The following is a 26,710-nucleotide window of genomic DNA, read 5'->3' on the forward strand; positions in this document are numbered from 1 at the left end:
CCATTTCCAGCATAGATCCAGCTTTTCTCACTCCCCCTCCCACCCCCATACACACACAAACTCACTCTCCTGCTGGTAATAGCTCATCCAAAGTGACCACTCTCCCTACAATGTGCATGGTAATCAAGGTGGGTCATTTCCAGCACAGATCCAGGCTTTCTCACCCCCCCTCGGAACACACACACACACACACACACATATAAACTCACTCTCCTGCTGGCAATAGCTCATCCAAACTGACCACTCTCCAAGTTTAAATCCAAGTTTAACCAGAACGTCTGGGGGGGGGGGTAGGAAAAAACAAGGGGAAATAGGCTACCTTGCATAATGACTTAGCCACTCCCAGTCTTTATTTAAGCCTAAATTAATAGTATCTTATTTGCAAATGAATTCCAATTCAGCAGTTTCTCGCTGGAGTCTGGATTTGAAGTTTTTTTGTTTTAAGATAGCGACCTTCATGTCTGTGATTGCGTGACCAGAGAGATTGAAGTGTTCTCCGACTGGTTTATGAATGTTATAATTCTTGACATCTGATTTGTGTCCATTTATTCTTTTACATAGAGACTGTCCAGTTTGACCAATGTACATGGCAGAGGGGCATTGCTGGCACATGATGGCATATATCACATTGGTGGATGTGCAGGTGAACGAGCCTCTGATAGTGTGGCTGATGTTATTAGGCCCTGTGATGGTGTCCCCTGAATAGATATGTGGGCACAGTTGGCAACGGGCTTTGTTGCAAGGATAGGTTCCTGGGCTAGTGGTTCTGTTGTGTGGTATGTGGTTGTTGGTGAGTATTTGCTTCAGGTTGCGGGGCTGTCTGTAGGCAAGGACTGGCCTGTCTCCCAAGATTTGTGAGAGTGTTGGGTCATCCTTCAGGATAGGTTGTAGATCCTTAATAATGCGTGGGAGGGGTTTTAGATGGGGGCTGAAGGTGACGGCTAGTGGCATTCTGTTATTTTCTTTGTTAGGCCTGTCCTGTTGTAGGTGACTTCTGGGAACTCTTCTGGCTCTATCAATCTGTTTCTTCACTTCCGCAGGTGGGTATTGTAGTTGTAAAAAAGCTTGACAGAGATCTTGTAGGTGTCCCTCTCACATTCCCTTTCCTTCTCCCTGTTCCTTCATTGTCTCTTTTTCTACTCAGCATTTTTCTAGCCCTCACTTGTGATACCTGTTTATTTTCCTCTCCCACTCTCCTCTCCTCCCTCCCACAGATCATCCCCCTTGGCTGCTCCATTCTTTCCCCTGATTTTATCCCTTCTCCTCCTGCTGCCCCAATGAGATCTAAGGACACAGATCTGTACAAAACGCTCCCTGCTGCTGCAGAGCTTCCAGCTTCTCCCAAAACCCTGATTGATTAATTCTGTACCACCCTCACCTCTGCCTGTCCCCAACCCGATTGTTCATTCTACCTCCTGCCCAGCCCCCACATCTGCCTCTCAGGGCCCTCTGGCAGCTCCAAGGGGCTCTTCTTCCTCCCCCTCCCGTCCCTGAGGCTGCAGGGAGGGCAGGGAGGAGATTCTAGGGGTCATAGAGATGAGGAGCCAGAGGGTTGGGTAGCCAGAAGTCCTCTACGGTCATAAAGACTAGGGCATGCGAGGATAGAAAGGCTGATTTTGGGGCCCCCAGTGGGATATTCCACCCGCTGTCTCAGGGACATAAGCTGAGCCTTGATCCCCCCACCCCCAACCAGAACCAGGGTCGGATTCTCTCCCGAGGGATGGAGCCTGGTGGGAAAGTGAAGATCGGGGCCCCATCACCAGCATCACTAAATGTCACCTGCCACCGGTCACAGTCCAGACAAACGCGGATCCTGCTGGGGACCTGGCTCAGGGGCAGAGGGGCCTCAGGGGAGGTGAGAGCCCGGAACTGCCCCCCGCACTGCCCCACAGCCCAGATCCCCTGCTCAGGGCTAAGGCTGATCCATCCCTTCCTCCTCACAGACTCTCTGGCCACCCCCACAGCCCAGAGTTCCCCATCCCCCACCTCCACCTCCCAGCAATGTGTCTCCGCGGTGAATCCCTCACAGCCCAGCACACAGGCCCGAGAATCAAATCTCTCAGGGTTGTCGGGCAGATTCTGCCATGTGTCTCCCCATCTCACACTTTTCCCATCCTCAGACAGGACGAGTTGGGACTGAGCCGTGTCTGGATCCAGCGTCACATTCACTAGGAAGAGAGAGAATCAGAGCGTGAGGGGCAGAGCTCAGCCCTGGGGGAGGCTGGGACCATTTCTCACACTCCCCAGCAGCCCTATTCTGGCTGGGACAGGCCTGGATCCCAGGGAGCTGCCTCTGTCCTGGGCTCCTAAGACTGAGCAGGGATGTCACTGCACTTCCTCAGTCTTTTTCTCTTCAGCTGCCAGCTCCCTCTGCTGGGGCTGCTCCATTCCCAGCGGCAGAGACACAGCCAGGAAGGTGTCAGAAGTTTTTATTGAGGAGGGAACAGAGGAGGCAAGAACCAGCTTTAAACCCCAGAGGGAAGCTCCCTCCCCAATGCAGAGATGGGTCCGTGATGGAGTGAAAGGATCTTTCCCCTCCTGCGCCCACCTCTCCCCAGGGAGGGGACAAGAGACTCTGGCAGCCCCAGCAGATGGTACAACTCAGTGAACATTGGCAGAGCCTCCCCGCACCCCACCTTCAATCTCACTGTGGCCCAGCTCCCCCTGTGCTGGACTTTGCTGTGGGGCCTCCCCACTGCACCCGGCCTGCTCTGAAATGTCACAGCTCGGACAGCAACAGGCCACACGGTACCAGGACTGAACCTGCCCAGAATGTCGCTGCTCAGCAGCAATCACAGCACAAAGGTCCAGTAGCCTGGGGGAGGGAGGGGTCAGCACCACTGAAGGGGGTTCATGGTGGAACGAGGCAGAAGCAATGCGTGTGGGGGGAGCAGGGGCAAACTAGGGTTTTGTGAGGCCCTGGGCCAGAGCAAGTGGGGGCTTCTCCCGCCCTCTTCTCCCTGAAGTCCGCCATCCCCCCCGCGCTTCTTCCAGGGAAATGGGGTCAGGGCACAGGGGCTTGCCACACTCCGCCCACCTGGCGCTCCAGCCGGATAGCAGGGCAAGCCCCTGCACCCCCAACTTCCCTCCCCGGCTGAAGTGCCAGGTGGGTGGAGTGGGGCAAGCCCTTGAGCTCTGACCCTGCTGGGCAGGCAGAACAGGTTGGGGCCCAGAGGCGTCCATTTTTCTGGGGCCGCCCAATTGGCTGGGGCCCCTGGGCACAGGCCCTGTTAGCCCAGTGGCTAATCCGCCACTAGGAGGATGTGTGGAACAGGTGGCAGGTGGAAATAAGGAGAGGGTCATGCCAGTGATGTGGAGACTGAAGTGACGTCCTGTTTACCAGAGACAGGAGCATACCTGGGTCACGATGGATGGAGAGAAGAGAAAAGAGACAAGCTCACAGTTCTGATCACAGGAGCTTCCTACATCTTTATAATGGATCCAAGGGAACCCTTCTCTGTGATCAAGGCTTGAGGCTGGAGCAAGGGTCTCACACAGACACAGTCCCTGCTCACCCCGTCAGTGTGGGGTCACTGCAGAGCTCCTGGCTTTCTTCAATGGGAAAAAGATGAAGGAAGAAACAGGGAGACACTGGAGATCAGCCATCAGCACAGGAAGATTAAACAAACTCCCCCTGGAGAAGTGGCTGTGGACTGGATCTGTACAATGAGTAGGAGCTGCGGTCACAGATCTCTGCAGGGTGCAGCGCACATGCTGGCAGTGGAGGGGAAGGAAGAGTAGATGCGATATGATGTCGATTCAGTATGGTGTGGTAGGACATAGGCACAAACCCTGCCTCATGATGCGCAGTGAAATGCAGGGTGCTGGGGAGGTCTGCCCTGAACGATCACATCAACCCCCACATTCAAGGAAAAAAGGGGCACATTGCCTCATGGGAACAGATATTTGGACATTGATAAAATATGATCTTAAATTACCTTCTTCTGTAGGTGCCACAGATCTTCTCCACCCTAAAACCAGCCACATAATTAGAGATGAGAGCGGATCTGAACACGTATTGCATGATTCAATATTGTACAAACTAATGACTGATGGAAAAAGAAAGTTCTTCCAGACATATACTAAAATGTAAAGCATCAGAACCTCCATTAGGTCGCATGAGTGTCTCTCTCCCAGGGTGGATCTTCACTGCAGAGTTAGCCCAGGATCTTACTTGTCTGCTTCCCCAAACTGTTACTTGTGCAAGCCCAAAAACTCTGACTCAAGTTTGGTGGTGTTTTACACCCAGGCTAGCTGGCAAGACTTTGGGTACAGGCTATTGCCCAGGGTCCACTTTAATTCAGGTTGGTTACGTCCCACACTTTGCAGTGTGGAGGGAGGTTAATCATCTCAGGGGCTGATAGTTCACCAGAGCCTTCTGACAATTCCTCCCGGGCCATATTTTTTTGGCCACTACCCACTTTACTACTGTATTGCTTACCAATTTGTCAAATTAGCTTTTGGTGTGAAATTCATCCAGTTTAGTCTTTCCCCATATTTTATAAGGTTACATGAAAAAGCAACCACCCACATCCCCCAAAGGAATGACAGTAAAAAAGCAAACAAACAAAAAAGGGTTTCCAATGGCAACAACTTTAAAAATTAAATTTAAAAGCAAACATCTCCACCACAATTAAACAAACTGCCACACAAAGATCAAATTTTGTTACAAAAACTTTCTTGTCAGAGCAAGGACAATGATACTTACTTATTTCTTTATCTCGTATGGCTAAAAATTAAACAGAAATAAATACATATTTTTGTTCGGCATTTCCCTTTTCTTATTTTTTAGCTTTCTTTATCACCAATATGACAGTGAAGGCTGAAAGACATCAAACTCATCCTCAAAATGTCAGACTAGAGGGCCCAGTGGTCCCTTCTGGTCTTAAACTCTGTGACTCTATGTGACTCTATTATCAGTTTTTCAAAATAGCTTTTGGTGTGAAATCTCTCCAATTTACCATTACCCCATATTTTACAGAATTACAGTAACCCTTCCCAGAATAATAATAAAAAGAAAGGAGAGAAACCAAAAGATGTCATATTGCAACAAAAGCGTAAACGTTAAATTTAAAATTGAACAACTCTACAACAATGAAACAAGCTCCCACATGAGGATCCAATTTGATACCAAAAATAAATAAATGCTTGTCTGAGGAAGGACAATGACACTTACCAATTTCTATATCTCGTTTGTCTAAAAATTAAACAGAAATACACATATTGTTTGTTAGAAGTGTCCCTTTACTTATATTTTATTTCTCTTTATCATCAATACTAATGTTAAGGCTGAGAGATTGTTTCTATTCAACCTCCTCTTCAGGACAGTGAGGTGAGAGGATCCAGTGGCCCTTTCTGGTTTTAAACTCTGTGACTCTATAATTAATTCCTTCTCAGTTTTTCACTGGTGTGAAATTTATCCACTTTAGTCTTTCCCCAGATAGTATAGAGTTACATTACAAAACAACCCACCATCCTCCCCCAAAAGAAGAAGAAGAAGAAGAAGAAAATAATAATTAATAATAAATCATTCATAATAAAGCAACAAGCAAACAAACAAAAGGTTTCATATTGCAAGAACTTTAAAAGTTACATTTAAAAACGTTCTTGTCAGAGCAAGGACAATGATACTTACTTATTTCTTTATCTCGTAGGTCTAAAAATTAAACAGAAATAAATACATATTTTTGTTCAGCATTTCCCTTTTCTTATTTTTCAGTTTTCTTTATCACCAATATGACTGTGAAGGCTGAAAGACATCAAACTCATCCTCAAAATGTCAGACTAGAGGACCCAGTGGTCCCTTCTGGTCTTAAACTCTGTTACTCTATGACTCTACTGATCATCAATTTCTCATATTAACTTTTTGCAAGAAATTTATCCAGTTTAGTCTTTCCCTACATTTTGTTAAGTTACAATACCCCCCACAAAAGAATAATAATAAAAAGCAAGTAAGCAAACAAAAAAAAAGTTTAATATTGCAACAAAATTGTAAACGTTAAATTTAAAAGCACACAACCCCACCACAATTAAACCAGCTCCCACATGAGGATCCAATTTGGTATTAAAATTTTCTTGTCAGAGAAAGGATAATGACACTTACCAATTTCTGTATCTCTTTTGCCTGAAAATCAAACTGACAGACACATATTGTTTGTTAGGACTTCCCCTTTTCTTATGTTTTATTTCGCTTTCTCATCAATATGAAAATTAAGGCTGAGAGATATTTTTTTCTATTCAATCTCCACTGGAGGAGGTCAGATTAGAGGATCCAGTCATTTCTTCTGTTCTTAAACTGTGTGACTCTATGATTCTATGGCTTATCAATTTTTCATATTAGCTTTTGCTGTGAAATTCATTCAGTTTAGTCTTTCCCCACATTGATTAAAGTTACATTACAAAACAAACCCCTGTCTGCCCCCAAAATAATTCTAGTAATAATAAAAAGCAAGCAAACAAACATAAAAGATTTCATATTGCAACAATTTTGAAAGTTCCATTTGAAAACAAACTTCCACATGAGGATCCAAACTGGTACAAAAAGTTTCTTGTCAGAGGAAGGAGAATGACACTTACTTATTTCTTTATCTCGTAGGTCTAAAAATTAAAGAGAAATAATATATACATTTGTTAGGCATTTCCCTTTTCTTAGGTTTTATTTCTCTTCTTCAGGACGTCAGACAAGAGAGGGACAAGTGGTTCCTTCTGGTCTTAAACTCTGTGACTCTATTGTTTATCAGTTTTTCAAATTAAATTTTGGTGTGAAATCTCTCCAATTTAGTGCCTCCTTCCCACATTTTATCACGTTACTGTAACCTCCCTCAACCAAAAAATAATAATAAATAAAAAAACAAACACGCAGACAAACAAAAACAGGTTAAATGTTGCAACTGAATTGTAAATGTTCAATTGAAAATCAAACAACTCCACAACAATTAAACAAACTCCCACATGAGGATCCAATTTCATACAAAAAATTTCTTGTCAGAGGAAGGATAATGACACTTACCAATTTCTATATTTCGTTTGCCTAAAAATGAAGCAGAAATACACAAATTGTTTGTTAGGTGTTTCCCTTTTCTTATGTTTTATTTCTCATTATCATCAATGTGATAAATAAGGCTTAGAAATTTTTTCTATTCCGCTGCCTCTTAAGGAGGTCAGACTAGATGATCTGGTCGTCCCTTCTGCTCATAAACTCTGTGATTCTGTTAGAATCATAGAATCCTAGGACTGGAAGTCTAATCCCCTGCACTCATGGCAGGACTAAATATTATCTAGACCATCCCCGACAGGTGTTTGTCTAACCTGCTCTTAAAAGTCTCCAAACATGGAGATTCCACATCCTCCTTTATTCCATTTATTACTTACTCTGCCAGTTAGGAAGTTTTTCCTAATGTCTAACCCAAACCTTCCTCATGGCAATTTAAGCCCCTGCTTCTTGTCCTATCCTCAGAGGTTAATGACAACAATTTACTTCCCTCCTCCTTGTAACAACCTTTGATGTACTTGAAAACTGTTATCCCGTCCCCCCTCAGCCTTCTCTTCTCCAAACTAAACAAACCCAATTACTCTATTGCTTACCAGTTAATCAAATTAGCTTTTTGCGTGAAACTTATCCAGGTTAGTCATTTCCCCCATTTTATAAATTCATATTACCTCCCCCCATGAGAATAATCATAAAAAACAAGTAAGCAACCAAAAAAAAACCAGGTTTAATAATGCAAAAATAAATAAAAAGGGTAAATGTAAAAGCAAACAACTCCACAACAATTAAACAATCTGCCTATGATGGAGTACAGCAGTTTAGAACCATGCCCTTGGGACGACATGGGGCCCCTGCCGCTTTCCAGCAGCCAATGGACAGAGTGCTGCGGCTGCAGGGATCCGACACGGCCACCTACACGGACGATATCATCATCTGCAGGGAGAGCTGGGCGGAGCGTATGGAGCATGTCCCTGAGGTATCTGGGGCTCTCAAAGAGGCGGGTTTGACGGCTAACCCAACCAAGTGTCAGCTGGCCACCCAAGAAGTCACTTACCTAGGGTAGGATGTCAGGGGAGTGGGGGGCGGGGTGGGGGAGGGGGAGATACGACCTTTGGTACAAAATTCTTAGTGGGCTGCCCCCTCCCTTTCACAAAGTAGCAAGTCCGGTGGTTTATGGGATTAGCAGGATACTATTGACGGTTCATCCCAAACTTTGCTAACATGGCTGCCCAGTTGACAGACCAGGTTAAGGACACTGCACCCATGTCAGGCATTGGGAGAAGAAGAACACCCTGTTCTCTATCCCAGCAGGAAGCTATTTCCACAGGAGGTAGCCTAATCAGTCATCAAGAAGGAGGCCCTGGAGGTGAAATGAGCCATTGATGCCCTTACTTGTAGGGTTAGTCCTTCCACCTAGTAACTGACTGTGCACCAATCCACTGGCTGCACTCAATGACAGGCCATAATCCAGGCATTATTCAGTGGCTTCACTCAATGCAGCCATACAGCTTTCGGGTGGTAAAAGCGTGGACTTCTTTTTCACAGGATGGTGGGGACATGAACTGGCCCCAGGACACCCCAGCCCAGGGTCTGAGAGGGAGGGTGGGCGAGGGAGTATACAAACCCCACATTGCGTCTCACGTGGTGAAAGGACAGTACTGGGCCCAAGTAGCCCCGCACATCCAGCCCTGCAGAGCATGCTTCAATTGGAGAGAGGGCTGGAAAGGGAGCAACCCAGCTCAGACGGGAGAGGCTGGGGAGGAGGACAGACCTGCCCTGAAGGCTCCTGACAAAGGACTGACCCTATACTTAGCCCCATCAGGGCTGATGGTTTCATTGCCTTTTCTTTTTCTTTTCACCTTATTTTGGATTGGAACCGGGGGAGACCAGCAGTTGGTTGGAAGTGACCCAGGGAGGGCAACTCGGAAGACAACTTTGGGGACCAGACATTGTTGACCCTCCTAAGGCCCTGGCTCAGAGCCCAGAAGAGTGGGTGGGCCCAGGCTCCCCTTCCACTGCCCACCTCCCTGCCCTCCTGATTCAAAGAGGGCCAGGACTGCAAGATCTGCCCACTGGGAGGGGGCACTAAGTGTGCTAACCACTAGGTCACATAACCCACCGATGACCCTATCACGCTCCTATAGGGGGATCCAATTGTGTACAAAAAATTTCTTCTCAGAAGGAAGAAAATGACACTTACCAATTTCTAGATCTCGTTTCACTAAAACATAAACAGAAATATGTATAAATTTTTTTATGAGCTTTTCTTGCCTTATGTGTTATTTCTCATTATCATCAATACAAAGTTAAGGCTGGGTGATTATTTTTACTCAACTTCCTTGTTTCTATTGCTTCCCCATCAAAAGGGAAAGTTTGTCTAATTTAGACTTACCCCAAATTTTATTAAACTTGTTTAACACACCCTGTCCTGGGGCACAGCCCCATCCCAGTCAGGAAAAGACGAAAACTCCTCTGGGCTCAAGTGGCCTCATTCCTGCAGGGCCTGCTCCACTTGGAGGAAATGATCTCAAAAGAGAGAGGTTGTCACAGGAAGGGGGCCGCAACCAGCAAAAAGGCTGCTGGAACTCAGAGGAGCTGATTTCTGCAACAGAACCACTGTGAGGAAGAGAACGTGTGACCCTCTGCCACTCACAAGGGCCCTTCAGACCAGGTACAAGCAGGGATGTGTGCAGAAATTTAAATTTGACCCCTTTTGGAGGGGCACATTCTGTACCCATCCCTGGAGCTCGCTCCCCTCACTGTTCTGGCCAGGGAAGGACTTTGCTCTTTCCCCTATGCCCACCTTGGCAGAGCACTCTTCCCTCCCACACAGGAGCTTGCTCTTTCCCCCACACCAGCAGGAGTTCGCTTTACCTTGCCTCCGCCCTGGCCCTGGCAGCAGGTCACTCTTCCCTGCCTCTGCAGCCCTGGGGTTGTAGAAGCTCTGTGCCCTCGATGATTATTTGGGGCCCTGTGCCTCTGCTTGACCCCCCTCCCCCCCATGCATGACCCTGGGTACAAGCTGACTGCAGCAGGAGCGGTTGAAGATAAATACTGTCATGGGGTTCAGCTGTTCTTAAACTTCTGTCATGAATTCACTTGATGAATTCACTTGATCGATGCTACACTCCCTGGTGACTGGACTTGCCATTATTTTCTCAGATGCTCCATCGATATGTGGTCTAAGGCCCAGACAACTAAGCAGCACCCAGGCTTATGTCTTCTAGCCTGCCCTGAGAGCAAACAGTCCTTTTACCCCAATGGATAGCAATGTCACATTAGAGGAAACTGAGGCACAAAAAGTTCATTAAAATAATGCAGAAAATTCCCATTTCAGCACACCTTCATTGACAAGCCAGATCTCTATAGATTCTTCTCAAAGACTCTGAGACTGAGGCTGGTTTGCATTGAAAACTTACACTCCTCGTACACGTAGCTATGCTGACCTAACCCCCTAATTCAAAGGACTTTTAAGGGGAAAGGGTCTTTGGAAACATCCAAACAGGCCCTGAAATGGTCCAACCTGTTACACATACTAACCCTCCCCCACCCAACAAACACACAGAAATAAAAATAAATCCGAGAAACCAACAAGCGTATATGCAATTGTGTAACTTGGTCAAAGTCTGTATTTGTGGAAAAAAGGGAAATTGAAACTTACCAACTTCTTCAGTAAGTTTCGCTGAAAAGTACAGAAATAAATGTAAATTAATATCATCTCCTTGCTTCATTAAAAGTGTTTGAAGACGACTTCCTATAGGTACACAATTCATTAGGAAGGAAGTCTGATTGATTTGGAAATCAGGCAGATATTCTTTATGGATGAAGTTCAGCAGGTTAAGGACAGCTGTGCCTGAGTTATGTGACAGTGGGTATGATTTTTTAATTTCCTCACTGAGGAAGAAATGTGTTTCTTTACTGATTTACCACAAGGGCATTTCTACAGGGCCTCTCACTGTAATGTCCGGGTGCACTACACTTTATTAGCAGAAAAGAGATTTGAAGGACAAATATGAGAGGCTAGGCTTTGCAGAACCTTCTCTCAAGTGGGACCAGAGACAGACAGTGGTAATCTCCTGAGAACTAGCAGCAGAGGGAGATGAAGGACCAAGCAGAACACAGATGTATCTGCTATGATCCGATTCTCTGACTCAGTTCTATTGCCCAAGACTCTCCTCTCTCCTATTCTACTCCCCACCCCCTACACACACAGTCCTCTTCCGCTCTCCCCCCCACAGCCCTCCCCACCACCCTCTATCAATAAATTCACATGCATTCTTCTTCTTTATACAGGACAAGGTCAGCAGATCACACCTTCTTTTAATATTAAATTCCTAAATTGCTCTAATTTATTTCTTAGAACAAAATCTTTATTTACAGTATTTTTCTTCCTCTGATATTTACCTTTCATTTTAAAGAGATAAACAGTGAGGCCAATGAAAGCAAACAAAACCACCAGGATCACACTCAAAGTCGCCATCAAGGGATTCACCCTGGGGAAAAAGAGATCTGAAAAACAAAACACCAGAACTTGTCTTAATTTGGCTGATTACAGTCAGATGTTTTTATTTCATACAAATACATAAATGGTGCCCAGCAGGATTTGTGCAAGACAAGAGTGAAAGAATGGCCATGTGTACACTACACAAAAATGTGTAGACCGCTGGGTTTCCTCTGGCCCCTTCCTAAGGGCCAGAGCATACACACTCCAGGGAGGCCCTGTTCCTGCCTAAGGGCCGGAACCCCTGGACTATTTGGGGTTCAGCCCCATTACACCGGTTGGGATGCTAACATCAGTTTGCTAATTTCCCCTGAGACTAGGCAGCAATCCCAGTGGTATAGTGAGGCGGTGTGGCTTCCCTCCAATCCAGAGCGGGAGGGACGACCACCGCACCACTACACGAGGGTAAAATGAGTCCATTTGTGGATCTTGACCAAAGTGATGTAAGAAGCACAAGTCCAACTGAATGTCATTAGAAACAACATCACATGACGTAGGTGACGTTTCCCACAACAAGCAATGAACAATGAGTTGGTGCAGCAACAAGATCACAAAGAAGCCACATGACAAAACTTACCACATTCAAAAAAATCACTGAGGTGAAGTTAAGGTTGCAGGATCATATTGTGTCAGTGGATTGAGTGAAAATTTCTTCTAAAAAATGCTGGAAGATTTTTGTGTGTGTGCATACATGCGTGCAGGCTAGTATCAGGAAAGTCAGACTTCACCTTAAATTTACATGAAATCCCAAACTTTGATTTTCGGAATACTCACAACTAAGGGAATCAAATTACCTAAACTGTGATCCCGTAAATATACCAGTCTCCTATTTTCTGTGTTTGTACGTGGATTCTGAAATATCCACCACAGATGTTTCCGTTCTTTTCTTCCTATGTTTTGTTTGGTTTCTGGTGGTGGTGAGTTCAGTGTGGGGTTTGGATGGTGACTGACCTGCTATATAAACAGCTGATTCCTTGTCTTGATTGAGAACGGTGTTCCTGATGCAACAGGACAAGTTTTGGTTTGAATGTTCTGTTACAATGAGAACAGTTTCTGTTTCAAACAGGTTGTTATCGCCACGGGATTTTGTTTCAGAGAGTGATGGTAAACGCTGCCCATTGAAATCTTTCCACAGCACCTCAGGCTCTGGGTACCAGCCAGCTGATCGACAAACCACCTGGATCCCTCCATCCTGGTGACCCTCCACAGAGATGAGAGGAGCAGAGCCCAGACCTAAGGGGAAAACACATAAAGGTGTCAATTCCATGAATTAATTTATAAAACAGAAGGGATGAGGGACAGTTTGTGGATCCCTTACTCACACTAGAAAGCACTTGTTCACGGGGGTAGTCAGGAGAAGGGATAAATGAATACTGGATAAATGAAAGGATAAATGAATACTCAGTCTTGTCTAAGAGTGGTTAATATGTAGCTCCCCATCACCACCGTCACCACTATAGAGTCTCAGCAAATAAGGCTGCATTTGATTTTAACTACACCCCTACATAACAACCAACCCATAAGAAGGCCATAAAAGTCTGGCAGCCCCACCTTAGCCACACACCCTAGAAACGACTGCAGAGCAATTGGAAGGCTTTATGTGTCCAGAAGGCCTTTCCCTCTTAATTAAAGACCCCTTTGGGAGTCAATCAAGACTGGGCAAGAAAGTGCCTTGCCCATCCTGAAAATGTGTTTAATAACACGTTGGGAAAGTTTTCAGCATATTTTCCCAAGTATGAAAGTGGCTGTTTGCTGAAAGTTAGATACACTGTGTTATTGCAAAATATTTCACAAGCAAGGAGTCACAGCTGGTGTAATAGAAAAGAACAAAGCCTGCAGACCACACACAGTTAAAACTGACACAAGTTACTGACCTGCTACCCGCAGTTCCAATACGGTTTCTTCATAAAAAGTACCATCTTGAACAAAGCAGTGGTATTGTCCTTCATCAGAGGGTCTGATATTGAGAATCCTCAAGGGAACATTTCCATCTGTGAGTCCGGCTTTCAAAAGCTCTGTCCTTCCCTCATACTCTGGCATCCGCCCTTCATACTGATCCTTCCCATCACGGTACAGGTGCACAAAGGATAAAAATTCAGGTCGGAACCATCTCACCTCCATGTTTGCAGCGCTCATCCGGGGGGACAGGTGACAGGGTAACACAGCTTCCTGACCCAGGATGGCAGCGACAGGGTCAGGGGGTCCAATCACTGTGAATTTTGCTGGAAAATGCACCGGGACAGCAATAACAACAACAACGAACTTGGTGAGGCAGAGAACTGGGAATGGACGTGCTCGGCGTATAGTTGAGACAAGCTATTGAAGTAGCCCCTTTTTCTAAGTGCTCTCAAATTGACACGCTTACTGACATTGGCATGAGATTTGCTGGTCCTCACCAGGAACAAGGGGAGGGTTGGTGGGCCACATCTGGTGTTCTTCCACCAAGGTGCTCCTGAGATCTAGGCCTATTGCTCTAGGCAATTGTTGTACTATTGTGGTTCAATACTTCATATGATCAAGAGACCAATTAACCAAACTTTGCCAAATGTATTGCCTAAGGACAAATCAGTACACTGTGAAAAGGAGACATACATATCCTCCTTCTGGAAAGCAATCCTTACCTTGCAGTGTGCTCACCTTACACAGAAAGTGTGCTTCAAAAATACACCACCAAAACCACTTATATTTATACCAGGGGTGTTCGCAAGTGAAAAAGCACTTTATCCATCACCCCATCCAACCCCCCACTTCTTAATCTTGTTCTATACGTTCCTTCTTGCTGTTTGGGACAGAACATTCCAAACCAGGTGGGAGCAGACGTACATCCCAGCCACTGCTAGGACATGCCATTCATGTCTCTTGGCTTTGATAGGCTTCCAATGTTCTATTGTGAACACTAACTTAACTTTAGCAAAGTTTGGTGGGATATTTGATGTGGGTGAACAGAATTGTTAGAAGAGCATAATACATTCCGTTAATTTCCCAGCACCATATGTAAAGAGAGAATTACTGTGCATATAATACCTAATAATAAGGTGGTGTATACTACACCTAACATATATGTATTAACTAACAGGCCCAATAAAAAAAGTCACATGACATAGAATATCAGGGTTGGAAGGGACCTCAGGAGGTCATCTAGTCCAACCCCCTGCTCAAAGGGGGACCAATCCCCAATTTTTGCCCCAGATCCCTAAATGGCCACCTCATGGATTAAACTCACAACCCTGGGTTTAGCAGGCCAATGCTCAAACCACTGAGCTCCCTCCCCCAAATAGACTCCTAGTGGAATCAAAACTAGCTCTGATATTCCACAGTGGATAGAGGAGGCGGTGCAATTGTCATGTAGGGCCCTCACCAGGGGCCCCCACCATCAGGTATTAATACCTGTCCCCAGCCTCTCTCAAATATTCTGGTTCTTATTACATTTTTGTGCACATGTGGGCTCTAACTATGGCTCCGATCTCTGGATATCTCAGATCCTCTAAGATAATTTATGTACTTTATGAATTATTCTTGTTATTGTTAAACTCTTCAACAGGTGTCCAGTCAATGCTCTGGGCATCCTTGACAACCTTTTCAAGAGACTCGTGTGAAGAAACAGACCTGAGCCCTATCCCAGGAGCAAATAAAATAACCCCGCAGCAGCAACAGAATGAGAGCAAACAATGGATAATGAAGGTGCTGATCTTGCTGCGTGGTTACATTTACACACTGGGAGTAGTTACATTGACTTTGAGTGGAGCATGTTGTTCAGACACTTCAGGAGCCTAAATAAATTCTCTAAGAAACAGCAGCCACGGGGCGGATTCCTACCTGATCCCATCCTGTGAACAGAACAGGTAAGGAAGCAAATGATAAACCCAGGGAGAAGGGAGCTGGCTCGGGAGCTGTAGCAGGATGAGAGAACCTTCATCTGCACTGTAACTTGATTTAGACAACGGGAAGAAGGAGGAAAGAAAACTCATCTTAGTGAACATAACACTGAGACTAACAGGAAATCATTAAAGTCAAACATTAAAGAGGACACATGAAATAAGAAAGGAATAAATGCATTATTAAGTGAACTTTTTCATATTATGTAGTTAGAACAGCCATTTAAATAAATTGAATATGCGTTTCCTTTATGAGTCTGAATTTGTCCCATCCCTACAAAATCCACATTAAAAATTCAGATCGGTGTAGAAGTTGGTAGTAATTCCGTCAATGGAGAAAAAAGTTTTAAGGAATGAGAAACTGTGTGTTTGTCAGGTTTCAGAGAAGCAGCCGTGTTAGTCTGTATTCGCAAAAAGAAAAGGAGGACTTGTGGCACCTTAGAGACTAACAAATTTATTTGAGCATACGCTTTCATGGGCTACAGCTCACTTCATCGGATGCATGTGTGTTTGTGTGTGAGACAGAAAGATTCTTTGTTTTTGTTTGTTTTTTACCCATTTCTTTTCTTTCAACATAACAGAGGCAAAATGATTCAGTCCCATAAACAGAATTATCAAGTATCCGAGGTAACAGAGAAAGAGGCTGCCCATAAAGTTGGATTTGCAAGCGTTTGTAACTTACTTTTCAAAACAGAAATCTACAATAAGTTAATTCATAGCCAGACTCCCTTTGAATGCATTGAGAGCAGGATCAGGTCCAGTTTTCCTGAATAAAATATAAAGAGGAAAGACAAAAAATTCTTACATCGAATAGCCACAATAGTCTGGTGTTAAATTCCAATGAAAGGGGAGGAAACAAAATAGCTCAGATAAAATTTGGAATATATAGTTCAAAAGCAAAGTTTATATTCAGAGTCAGATACATTTATCTGGGATTACTGGATCATTTTGCAGCTATTTATTCACTCAAAGACTAAATGTCTCGTAGGAGATATCTAAGAGCAGTGGAGAGAGTATTCAAGTGACAGAAGCTCACGTACCTGATGACTCCTGGAAATCAGCTTTGGGACAGTTTTGAGCTCTCCCTGGCATCTCCGGGTTTTCTACAATCCTCATCCATTCTCCTCTGGGTGGTTTACATTTTCAGTGATGATTTCAGGTTTCAGAGTAACAGCCCTGTTAGTCTGTATTCGCAAAAAGAAAAGGAGGACTTGTGGCACCTTAGAGACTAACCAATTTATTTGAGCATGAGCTTTCGTGAGCTACAGCTCACTTCATCGGATGCATACCGTGGAAACTGCAGAAGACATTATATACACAGAGACCATGAAACAATACCTCCTCCCACCCCACTCTCCTGCTGGTAATAGCTTATCTAAAGTGATCACTCTCCTTACAATGTGTATGAGAAAACCTGGATTTGTGCTGGAAATGGCCCAACTTGATTATCATACACATTGTAAGGAGAGTGATCACTTTAGATAAGCTATTACCAGCAGGAGAGTGGGGTGGGAGGAGATATTGTTTCATGGTCTCTGTGTATATAATGTCTTCTGCAGTTTCCACAGTATGCATCCGATGAAGTGAGCTGTAGCTCACGAAAGCTCATGCTCAAATAAATTGGTTAGTCTCTAAGGTGCCACAAGTACTCCTTTTCTTTTTAGTGATGATTTCAGTGAGGCCAAATTAAGTGAGGAGAAATGACAGAGACAAGGAGCTGGATCCCAGGCTTTGCTTCCAAATGTCTGCCAAAACGGTGTCTCTTTTTTGTCAAGACACTGAAGCGAGATGTGTCTCTCTCGATGCCTCCACCGCGCTAGAAAGCGAAAGTAGGAAAGGGAGGGGCACGCGGGGGGGATTTCCGTCCCTTCACCCCCACATTGCCCTTTGGGGTGAAGGATCCTCTCCCGGAGAAGTCCACCCAGGGGTCCCGTCTTGACTCAGATCTACCCAAGGGCCCCAGTTTGGCGGAAGCCCCGTGAGAATTTCGCAGAGACTCGGCTCCCTGCTCCGCGAGACCCGCTACATGCGGGACCGGATTTCTGACGGCGCTGGGTTCACACGCATCAGGGGCCCCCCGGTCGCTCCACTTCTGCTGCAGCCCAGCGGCCGCGGCGCCGGCTCCGCTCTCCAGCCCCTTCCCCTAGGACCGGCCCCGGGGCTTCTCCTCCGCCCCCCACCCCGCCCACTCGCTCCTGCTCTGCGCTGGCGGCTGAGGGCTCCTCTCACCCCCCCCCCCCCGCCCGTCACTGGCAAGCAGCCTGTGGGGGCCGGAGAGGAGCGCTAGGACCAGGGAGAAAGTGGGCGGGGGGGGGATCCTGTTTACCCCTCCCCAGCCCTGCTGCGCCTGCAGTTTACTCCTGGCACCTCCCTCGCTCCAGGGACCAACCCTAGCTCCCCCTCCCCCCCCCCCGCTGTGCTTTTGCCCCAGCCCCTGCCTTGCTCCAGTCAGCAGGGACTAATCCTCCCCCCGTGCCCCACTGTGCTGGTCTTGCCCCTGGCCCCTGCCTCGCTCCAGCTGCGGACCAATCCTCCCCCCCTTCCCCTCTGTGCTCTTGCCCCTGGCCACTGCCACACTCCAGCTGGGGACCAATCTTTCCCCCCCACATGCCCCCCGTGCTCTTGCCCCTGGCCCCTGCCTCCCTCCAGCTGTGGACCAATCCTTCCACCCCCCACATGCCCCCCTGTGCTCTTGCCCCTGCCCCCTGCCTCCCTCCAGCTGTGGACCAATCCTTCCACCCCCCACATGCCCCCCTGTGCTCTTGCCCCTGGCCCCTGCCTCCCTCCAGCTGGGGACCAATCCTTCCAACCCCACTGTGTCTCGCTGTCAGGGTAGATAACAATCAATGATTTTTTTAAAAAATTAAAAAAATGGATTTTTTCATTTAAATTGGACTTTTTTGAGAAAAAAACCTATCTAAAGATGAGATTTTTTGAGCTATAACCTATCATAGAATAGGGATGATACATTATATTTCTATAGTATGAGACAATATATTCATGTAATGTTTGAGAAAAGTTTTGTAAATGAGTTCTAATAGTTGATGGATTAGGGACCCAATCTTATGGGGTTCCACAGGCTTCTCTATAGATTATTTAGGTTAATCTTTCCATCTACCCAATGGGACTCAGTGCTCAGTCTAGAAGACACCATCAGAGATGCTTAATTTTTCAGTTCTCAAACTGTGGATTTGGGTCTCCAGAGGTAACATGCTTGTTAACAGCAAAAATGTTTTAAAATAAATAAATAATATGTAAAGGTGAGAAATAACTGACCTCACCTCTATTGTCCCTCTGCAAATTTGTGTACATGGAGTCAATCCCTTTGTACCTCTCTCTAAAAGTGCAAAGTTTCAAAAAGTTCAATGAATAGAAGACTGTTGGGGGCAGAATAGATCTGGACAAGGAGAAGAAGTCTGGACATAAATGTGAGAAGTGAGGGACATATGCTTTTTTGTTAAAATATTATATGTTTGCTGTTGAAGAAAAAAATCCAGAATACTTAACGTTGTTTTTGTTAAATAAAATAATTGAAATGTCTGTCTGGTGATGTTCTCCTCCTAATACAGCAAGGCAAGAAAATCCTCCAATTATTAATGATTAATCTGTTGAATTGGAGATGGTTCACCTCCCAATGACAATAAATATCTGCTTCAATTACCTTTGGTAAATGAAATAACCAATCATTCATTTTCTGATATAGCTGTAAAACTAATCTGAAAAGTTTTCAAAATAAATCACTGTTTAAAAATGTATAGTGTGTACCTTCTAAAAATGAAACCTACATCAATCTCTGAGTTGTGAAGAATATGTATTAAGGTTGTAACAACAATCAAGAATGCACATGTATATAGAAAACCCTGATTAAATTGAGATTTCCTGACTAGTGATTTAAATCATGATTTAAATCAAATGCACCCTGCCTGCTGTGCTCTTGCCCGCTCCAGTCAGCAGGGACTAATCCTCCCCCCGTGCCCCACTGTGCTGGTCTTGCCCCTGGCCCCTGCCTCGCTCCAGCTGGGGACCAATCCTCCCCCCCCCTTCCCCTCTGTGCTCTTGCCCCTGGCCACTGCCACACTCCAGCTGGGGACCAATCTTTCCCCCCCCCACATACCCCCCTGTGCTCTTCATTCCCCAGGGGGCCCCACAAATATGTTTGGCGCCAGGCTCACTAAAAGCTAATCTGGCCCTGTTTAATACAATCATAATAACCATTATATTTTTCATCTGCTGCGCCAAATGAAAACTCCCCTTTTAATTACTTCTGTAATAAACAGCCCTTGTACGCTACACTGGAGTTTATGGTGAAGGGAGTGTCTTTATTGCTGTAAGGTCGAAGGTTAAAGCCAAACCTCTCTCTGTTCTCAGCTACAAATCAAACAGGGACCAAACTGCGTAAGTTGTTAGTTCTAAGTCCTGACTGGTCAGCAGACATAGTGCTCCCCTTGTGACAGGATCCCCCGCGTGCAAACTGGATCCGGGGTACCACTGTGGCCCCTTACGTCTCCAGCCTGGGCTGTCTCTCACAATGCTTTGAAGCAGTAAACCCCATTGGGAGCTGTCGTCACTCAGCTCAACAGTAGGTGGAACCCCACACCCAGCTGGATTGCCTGAATTCTCCCAGAGCCACTCACACATCACACAGAGAAAGGCACCAGCCAATATCCCCCAGCTCCCCAGCCTTGCACCCCAGTGTGAGTTTATTGCCCAGTGTGGAGAGGACATGCACCAGCCAGAAATGGAAATCCAGCTGAGGTGAGAAAGGAGAGCTTGCCAGAGATGTGGCTTGTTGCCGGGGCTGCTGTAAAGTTGGATACAATGTTGCACTATTTAATGCACTACACTGTGGAATTTGTATGTTCTTGCAGCTGGATGGTGTGAGCTGAAATTATTTTCCTTAAGGGGAAGGCTGTCATTGCTCCTTGTTTTGCTGGGGAATGCATGGCTGGAGATCTGTAGCCATCAGTCACTCGCCTTCATACTGCTGCTGTTTCATGTGGCTGGGCCCTGCAGCCAGAACTCTTCTGTGGCAGAGTGGATCTGAGATCAGGATCAAGAGGGAATCTGGGGAGTGGCCTTCTGGAGCCAGAACAGGAGCTGCAGCTGCGATGGGAAAGGCGTGCTGGGCAGAGGCATCCTGGGGAAGCAGCTTTTTACTTCCTGAGCAACCAGATACAATGTTGTTACAGATCCTGACTCACATTGTGATGAGATACATTGTTACCCCTGTGTAAGGCAAACTGGTTACATGGTTGTAAACTTGCTTCTAACCAGCCTTGCTGCTTCATGGCATCCAGATGCTGTCAGCTCTGGTGCATGGGCTCAGGGGGAGGATCCCACTGCTGCTGGGTTTTTGTTGCTGGTGAACGTATTGCCTGAGAATTGCAGTCTTCAATCAGATACATGTGACATGCAGTTATTTTTGGCCAACAGAAGTGGCCTCCAGGGGCTGAGGTGGAAGTTGGAGAGATGAATCCCTCATCCCATGTCACTTGCAGCTGACTGTGCCAATGAGACAGTTCCCAGACTGTTTAGTGGAACAGCGGGATGGGAGAGTGGGAATACTCTCCAACAAGGACACCCACACACAAAACAAGGGTTGGGGGAAAGTGAAACAAGCTAGAGGCCATGAGTACAAATCATCCCACTTCTACTGAGTGTGGTTTCAGAGGAACAGCCGTGTTAGTCTGTATTCGCAAAAAGAAAAGGAGTATTTGTGGCACCTTAGAGACTATTGGTTAAATAAATTGGTTAGTCTCTAAGGTGCCACAAGTCCTCCTTTTCTTTGAGTGTTGTTTGTGTTTGCAGGCACCTCCCAGCCCTTATGACTGACCATGACCTCCTATTCACAGACCTAGAAGGCAACCTAGGATTGGACACCTTTGCAGCCCATTTTGCTAATAAGTGAACAGAAGTCGCACAAGGTCACTGAAGTCAAAATGGGGAACAGAATCAGGGTCTCCACATGGAATCCCAGGTCTTAGCTACTCAGCCCCACGGCCTTGGCTGAAAGTGTCATAGAATCATAGAATCATAGAATATAAGGGTTGGAAGGGACCCCAGAAGGTCATCTAGTCCAACCCCCTGCTCGAAGCAGGACCAATTCCCAGTTAAATCATCCCAGCCAGGGCTTTGTCAAGCCTGACCTTAAAAACCTCTAAGGAAGGAGATTCTACCACCTCCCTAGGTAACGCATTCCAGTGTTTCACCACCCTCTTAGTGAAAAAGTTTTTCCTAATATCCAATCTAAACCTCCCCCACTGCAGCTTGAGACCATTACTCCTCGTTCTGTCATCTGATACCATTGAGAACAGTCTAGAGCCATCCTCTTTGGAACCCCCTTTCAGGTAGTTGAAAGCAGCTATCAAATCCCCCCTCATTCTTCTCTTCTGCAGGCTAAACAATCCCAGCTCCCTCAGCCTCTCCTCATAACTCATGTGTTCCAGACCCCTAATCATTTTTGTTGCCCTTCGCTGGACTCTCTCCAATTTATCCACATCCTTCTTGAAGTGTGGGGCCCAAAACTGGACACAGTACTCCAGATGAGGCCTCACTAATGTCGAATAGAGGGGAACGATCACGTCCCTCGATCTGCTCGCTATGCCCCTACTTATACATCCCAAAATGCCATTGGCCTTCTTGGCAACAAGGGCACACTGCTGACTCATATCCAGCTTCTCGTCCACTGTCACCCCTAGGTCCTTTTCCGCAGAACTGCTGCCTAGCCATTCGGTCCCTAGTCTGTAGCTGTGCATTGGGTTCTTCCGTCCTAAGTGCAGGACCCTGCACTTATCCTCATTGAACCTCATCAGATTTCTTTTGGCCCAATCCTCCAATTTGTCTAGGTCCTTCTGTATCCTATCCCTCCCCTCCAGCGTATCTACCACTCCTCCCAGTTTAGTATCATCCGCAAATTTGCTGAGAGTGCAATCCACACCATCCTCCAGATCATTTATGAAGATATTGAACAAAACCGGCCCCAGGACCGACCCTTGGGGCACTCCACTTGATACCGGCTGCCAACTAGACATGGAGCCATTGATAACTACCCGTTGAGCCCGACAATCTAGCCAGCTTTCTACCCACCTTGTAGTGCATTCATCCAGCCCATACTTCCTTAACTTGCTGACAAGAATACTGTGGGAGACCGTGTCAAAAGCTTTGCTAAAGTCAAGAAACAATACATCCACTGCTTTCCCTTCATCCACAGAACCAGTAATCTCATCATAGAAGGCGATTAGATTAGTCAGGCATGACCTTCCCTTGGTGAATCCATGCTGGCTGTTCCTGATCACTTTCCTCTCATGCAAGTGCTTCAGGATTGATTCTTTGAGGACCTGCTCCATGATTTTTCCAGGGACTGAAGTGAGGCTGACTGGCCTGTAGTTCCCAGGATCCTCCTTCTTCCCTTTTTTAAAGATTGGCACTACATTAGCCTTTTTCCAGTCATCCGGGACTTCCCCGGTTCGCCACGAGTTTTCAAAGATAATGGCCAATGGCTCTGCAATCACAGCCGCCAGTTCCTTCAGCACTCTCGGATGCAACTCGTCCGGCCCCATGGACTTGTGCACGTCCAGCTTTTCTAAATAGTCCCTAACCACCTCTATCTCCACAGAGGGCTGGCCATCTCTTCCCCATTTTGTGATGCCCAGCGTAGCAGTCTGGGAGCTGACCTTGTTAGTGAAAACAGAGGCAAAAAAAGCATTGAGTACATTAGCTTTTTCCACATCCTCTGTCACTAGGTTGCCTCCCTCATTCAGTAAGGGGCCCACACATTCCTTGGCTTTCTTCTTGTTGCCAACATACCTGAAGAAACCCTTCTTGTTACTCTTGACATCTCTGGCTAGCTGCAGCTCCAGGTGCGATTTGGCCCTCCTGATTTCATTCCTACATGCCCGAGCAATATTTTTATACTCTTCCCTGGTCATATGTCCAACCTTCCACTTCTTGTGAGCTTCTTTTTTATGTTTAAGATCCGCTAAGATTTCACCATTAAGCCAAGCTGGTCGCCTGCAATATTTACTATTCTTTCGACTCATCGGGATGGTTTGTCCCTGTAACCTCAACAGGGATTCCTTGAAATACAGCCAGCTCTCCTGGACTCCTTTCCCCTTCAAGTTAGTCCCCCAGGGGATCCTGGCCATCCGTTCCCTGAGGGAGTCAAGTATCTGTTCATTGGTTCACCTGTTGCTAACGGTTACACCACACCAGAGCCAGCAACAGGAGACCAGAGCCCTGATCGCAAATGTTCTGCTGATGACTGGCAAACACTGGTCTAAGCCATTAGCACAGCCTGTGTCATGTTCCCTCCAGCAGCTGGCCCACACACAGCCCAACAATTATTCCCAGAGCTGAAGTGGTGTGGTGGGGATCTGAAGAGACATGATTTAAATCAGCGGTTTTCAAAGTCTAGGTCACAGCTCTGCAGGGTTCACCCCTGGCAGGGAAGGTGGCCGCTTCTTTATTTGTATCCCACAAGGTTTCATCTACATTTAATGGGTTATTTAGTTGCAAAGAAATATACAATGGAAATGTAATTACAGGGGTATATGCAATCTACATGTAAGATAACAACAAACAGCCTTTATTAGTTTTCATGAAGTTTCCACATCAGACATCTTCTCATCTTAACACAACCCTAAACTGAAGTGTGTGTTAATCTAATTACCAAGGCCTACAGAATGGAAAGGTAATGTAATAATAAACAACAAGATTTAGACAAGTAAAAACAATACACTTAACATCTCTGGTTTGATCTCTGTCTGCACCAGTGAATTGGCCTGAATACACATTGATACACTTAACCCTTCTTTGATATTCGGACACAAGTGAACTATTGCTCTGCTCTGAGCTGGTCTGTCAGAGTCACATAGGCAATGTATTTTGCACACTGTAATTGCCTTTGAATTACAAGTTCCCAACTGGCAAGAAGGAAGATCAGCATCATGTGGCCAGCAGAGCTCCCAAATTACTGGATTAGTGGAAAATTCACTATTTTCCCTGATTTCCATTGCTTTTGCTGTCGTGCTTCAAAAGGAGACAGGTATTCACAGACACACGTGTGACTCTTCTGCCAGCAAACATGCAGCAAAGTCAGCATTAGAAGCCTTGACTTCAAATGTCCCCTCTCTTTTTTGTTCTTTATATTTCCATGCACATCACAACTCGTGTCACAAATACAACACGAGATCCCCTGCCCGAGATAGCAGAGAAGTATCAGACACTTTCTCCCCCTGATTACAAAGTATTTGAGAGGCTGCACAAGGTCACTTCAGGTGGAACTGGGAAAAGAACCCAGCTCTCCAATATGGAAAACCCAGGTGCTAGCCACTCATTCCTACTGCCTTTGGGTTGAATGCATAAAATAGATATGATCTGGTTAGCACCACTGCACAACAGAGCCAGGCACAGAACCTTGGAGCTCTGACCTCTAATCTGGCTCGTAAGCATTTGTGTACCTGATGGAACAGTGTGTCAAGTCCCCCAACAGGGATTGGCCTCAGAAATAATGGTGGGGGACCGGGGAGGTCATGTTACAAATCCTGCTGCTGTGGGAGTGGGGACTGAGGGGTTCCATGGGGTATTAAAAAAAGAAAACTAAAATATATAATTTAATTCACCCGCTCGTTGAAAATGTTATAAGCAATTGATTGAGGGGCAATGTGCCCTGAAATCCTGGTATTCCAGATTGAAAACATCAGTCTCAAAATATGGGCTGGGATTTTCTCAGGAGCCAAGTCCCCATTGAATTCCTGCCCTGAAGCCCTGGGGATTGCACTGGTTGGACAGACGTGGTCTAAGAAGCATTAGGGCCAAGCCCCATTAGACAGGCTGATTTGTTGTTAGAATGGTTGGGCTTTGCCCTAGTGCTGTCCTGAACACTCTCAGCAGCAATGCCTTCCGGGTAGGTATCTACAGTCCCAGTCCCTAGAAAGATCACCGAAGCAGTGGATCCTGAGAGATTTGAAGATGCTGCACTGTGGGACTCATGGAACCGCTGTGGTTGGTCCTTGCCCATGTACACCGCAGAACAGGTCAGACTGACCCAGGTCAGCACAGCCCAGGAGTTAGTTTTGCTGCAATCCAGTGTAATCCCAGTGGTAAATGACATGGACCCCTGAGCTGTCTGGAGCCCTTTTGTGTGTGGATTCAAGGTGCTGGGGGAGGGGGGGCGGAGGAGGTTTGTGCATTATTTAGCACAGTCACCTCCTGTGCTGGCATCTGAGTTTAACCCCTTCATCCCAATGAGAAACCTCATCTCCCTGCTGGGCCTGGGATGTTTGTCAAAGAGTCTTTCCTTCCTAATGGCCGCACTTCATCACTGCTCAGTGCTGTTGTGGGGTGGCAGGCTGGTCTAGCAGTTTGGGCACTGGACTGGACCTTCGGATATCTTGGTTGTATTCCCAATTCTGCCACTGACCTACTGCATGACCTTGGACAAGTCACTGCCCTCTCTGTGCCTCAGTTTCCCTTCCCCACCTCTTGTCTACTTCGTCTGCAAACTGTTCAAGGTGGGCATTGTCCCTCATTGTGTTTTATGCAGGGCCCAGATCTCATTTGGGGGCTGTGGGGACTGCTGTGATCCAAATAAAACTAATAATAAGTTCTATGATACAAATCAGTAACAAGATCAACAGCTTGTAACTTCCCCATCTCCAGCCTGAAGGCAGCATTCTCACATAGACCGGCCTGCAGCTCTTATGATTCAAGCCTCACTGATCATTTAACCGCTTCTGTTCTGTAAAAAGCAATTTTCCAATGTGCTGGGGGGAGGGGACTTGACACCTGGCTCTGCCCAGGACCCACCCCGACTCCACCCCTTTTCCCAAGGCCCCACCCCAAGTCTACTCACCCCATTCTGCCCCATCCCCGGAGGGTGCCAATGCTTACTCCTCCTCCTCTCCCCTCAATAGCCCCCACAGCTGAGCTTGACAGGCGGGAGACATGGAGAGGCACTGATCAGCAGGGCCTGACAGCAGGACCCACGCGGTCGGCACCTATGATAAAAAAGTTCCCTTATTTCACCAGGGGAAGCTGGTTTTAATAAGGATTCCACTTCTTAGATAAAAGTCTCCCATGTCAGGTATCTTGAAAGACTATTTTTTGCCCTTCTTGCCACTCTCCCAGATCATCTATTTTTCAGTAGTATCTCCCATTCAATGAAGGCTTTGGAGAGCTGAATGATGCAGATACACTTGCAACAGGCAACTTCCGGTGAAATGAACCTTGTAACCAAAGTTATTACCATTAAATTTGACAGCAACTCCCTACCTTGTACTCCTGGGCAGCTTCCTCTGTAGGAACCACCATGTGAGCTCTGTGCACTTGGGATCTGTCGCACACCAC

At 46.2% G+C, this 26,710-nt stretch overlaps 1 protein-coding gene and 1 long non-coding RNA gene across 2 annotated transcripts; both read right to left on the reverse strand.

Annotated features, from left to right (window-relative positions):
* Window positions 1–662: 662 nt before the first annotated feature.
* On the reverse strand, window positions 663–17,526 carry LOC142069267 (butyrophilin subfamily 1 member A1-like). Its single transcript, XM_075119885.1, has 7 exons — window positions 17,315–17,526; window positions 16,405–16,548; window positions 16,047–16,130; window positions 15,306–15,416; window positions 13,364–13,711; window positions 12,441–12,722; window positions 663–2,168 (listed from the first exon to the last, which is right to left on the reverse strand). The coding sequence occupies exons 4-7, from the start codon at window positions 15,403–15,405 to the stop codon at window positions 1,651–1,653; spliced, it is 1,248 nt and encodes a 415-aa protein (XP_074975986.1). The 5' UTR covers window positions 15,406–15,416; window positions 16,047–16,130; window positions 16,405–16,548; window positions 17,315–17,526; the 3' UTR covers window positions 663–1,650.
* On the reverse strand, window positions 9,185–11,494 carry LOC142069277 (uncharacterized). Its single transcript, XR_012665051.1, has 3 exons — window positions 11,393–11,494; window positions 10,650–10,670; window positions 9,185–9,209 (listed from the first exon to the last, which is right to left on the reverse strand). It is a non-coding gene; the product is annotated as an uncharacterized LOC142069277 (long non-coding RNA).
* Window positions 17,527–26,710: the final 9,184 nt, after the last annotated feature.

This window comes from Caretta caretta, chromosome 14, assembly GCF_965140235.1.
Source record: "Caretta caretta isolate rCarCar2 chromosome 14, rCarCar1.hap1, whole genome shotgun sequence".
Taxonomy (NCBI): Eukaryota; Metazoa; Chordata; order Testudines; family Cheloniidae; genus Caretta; species Caretta caretta.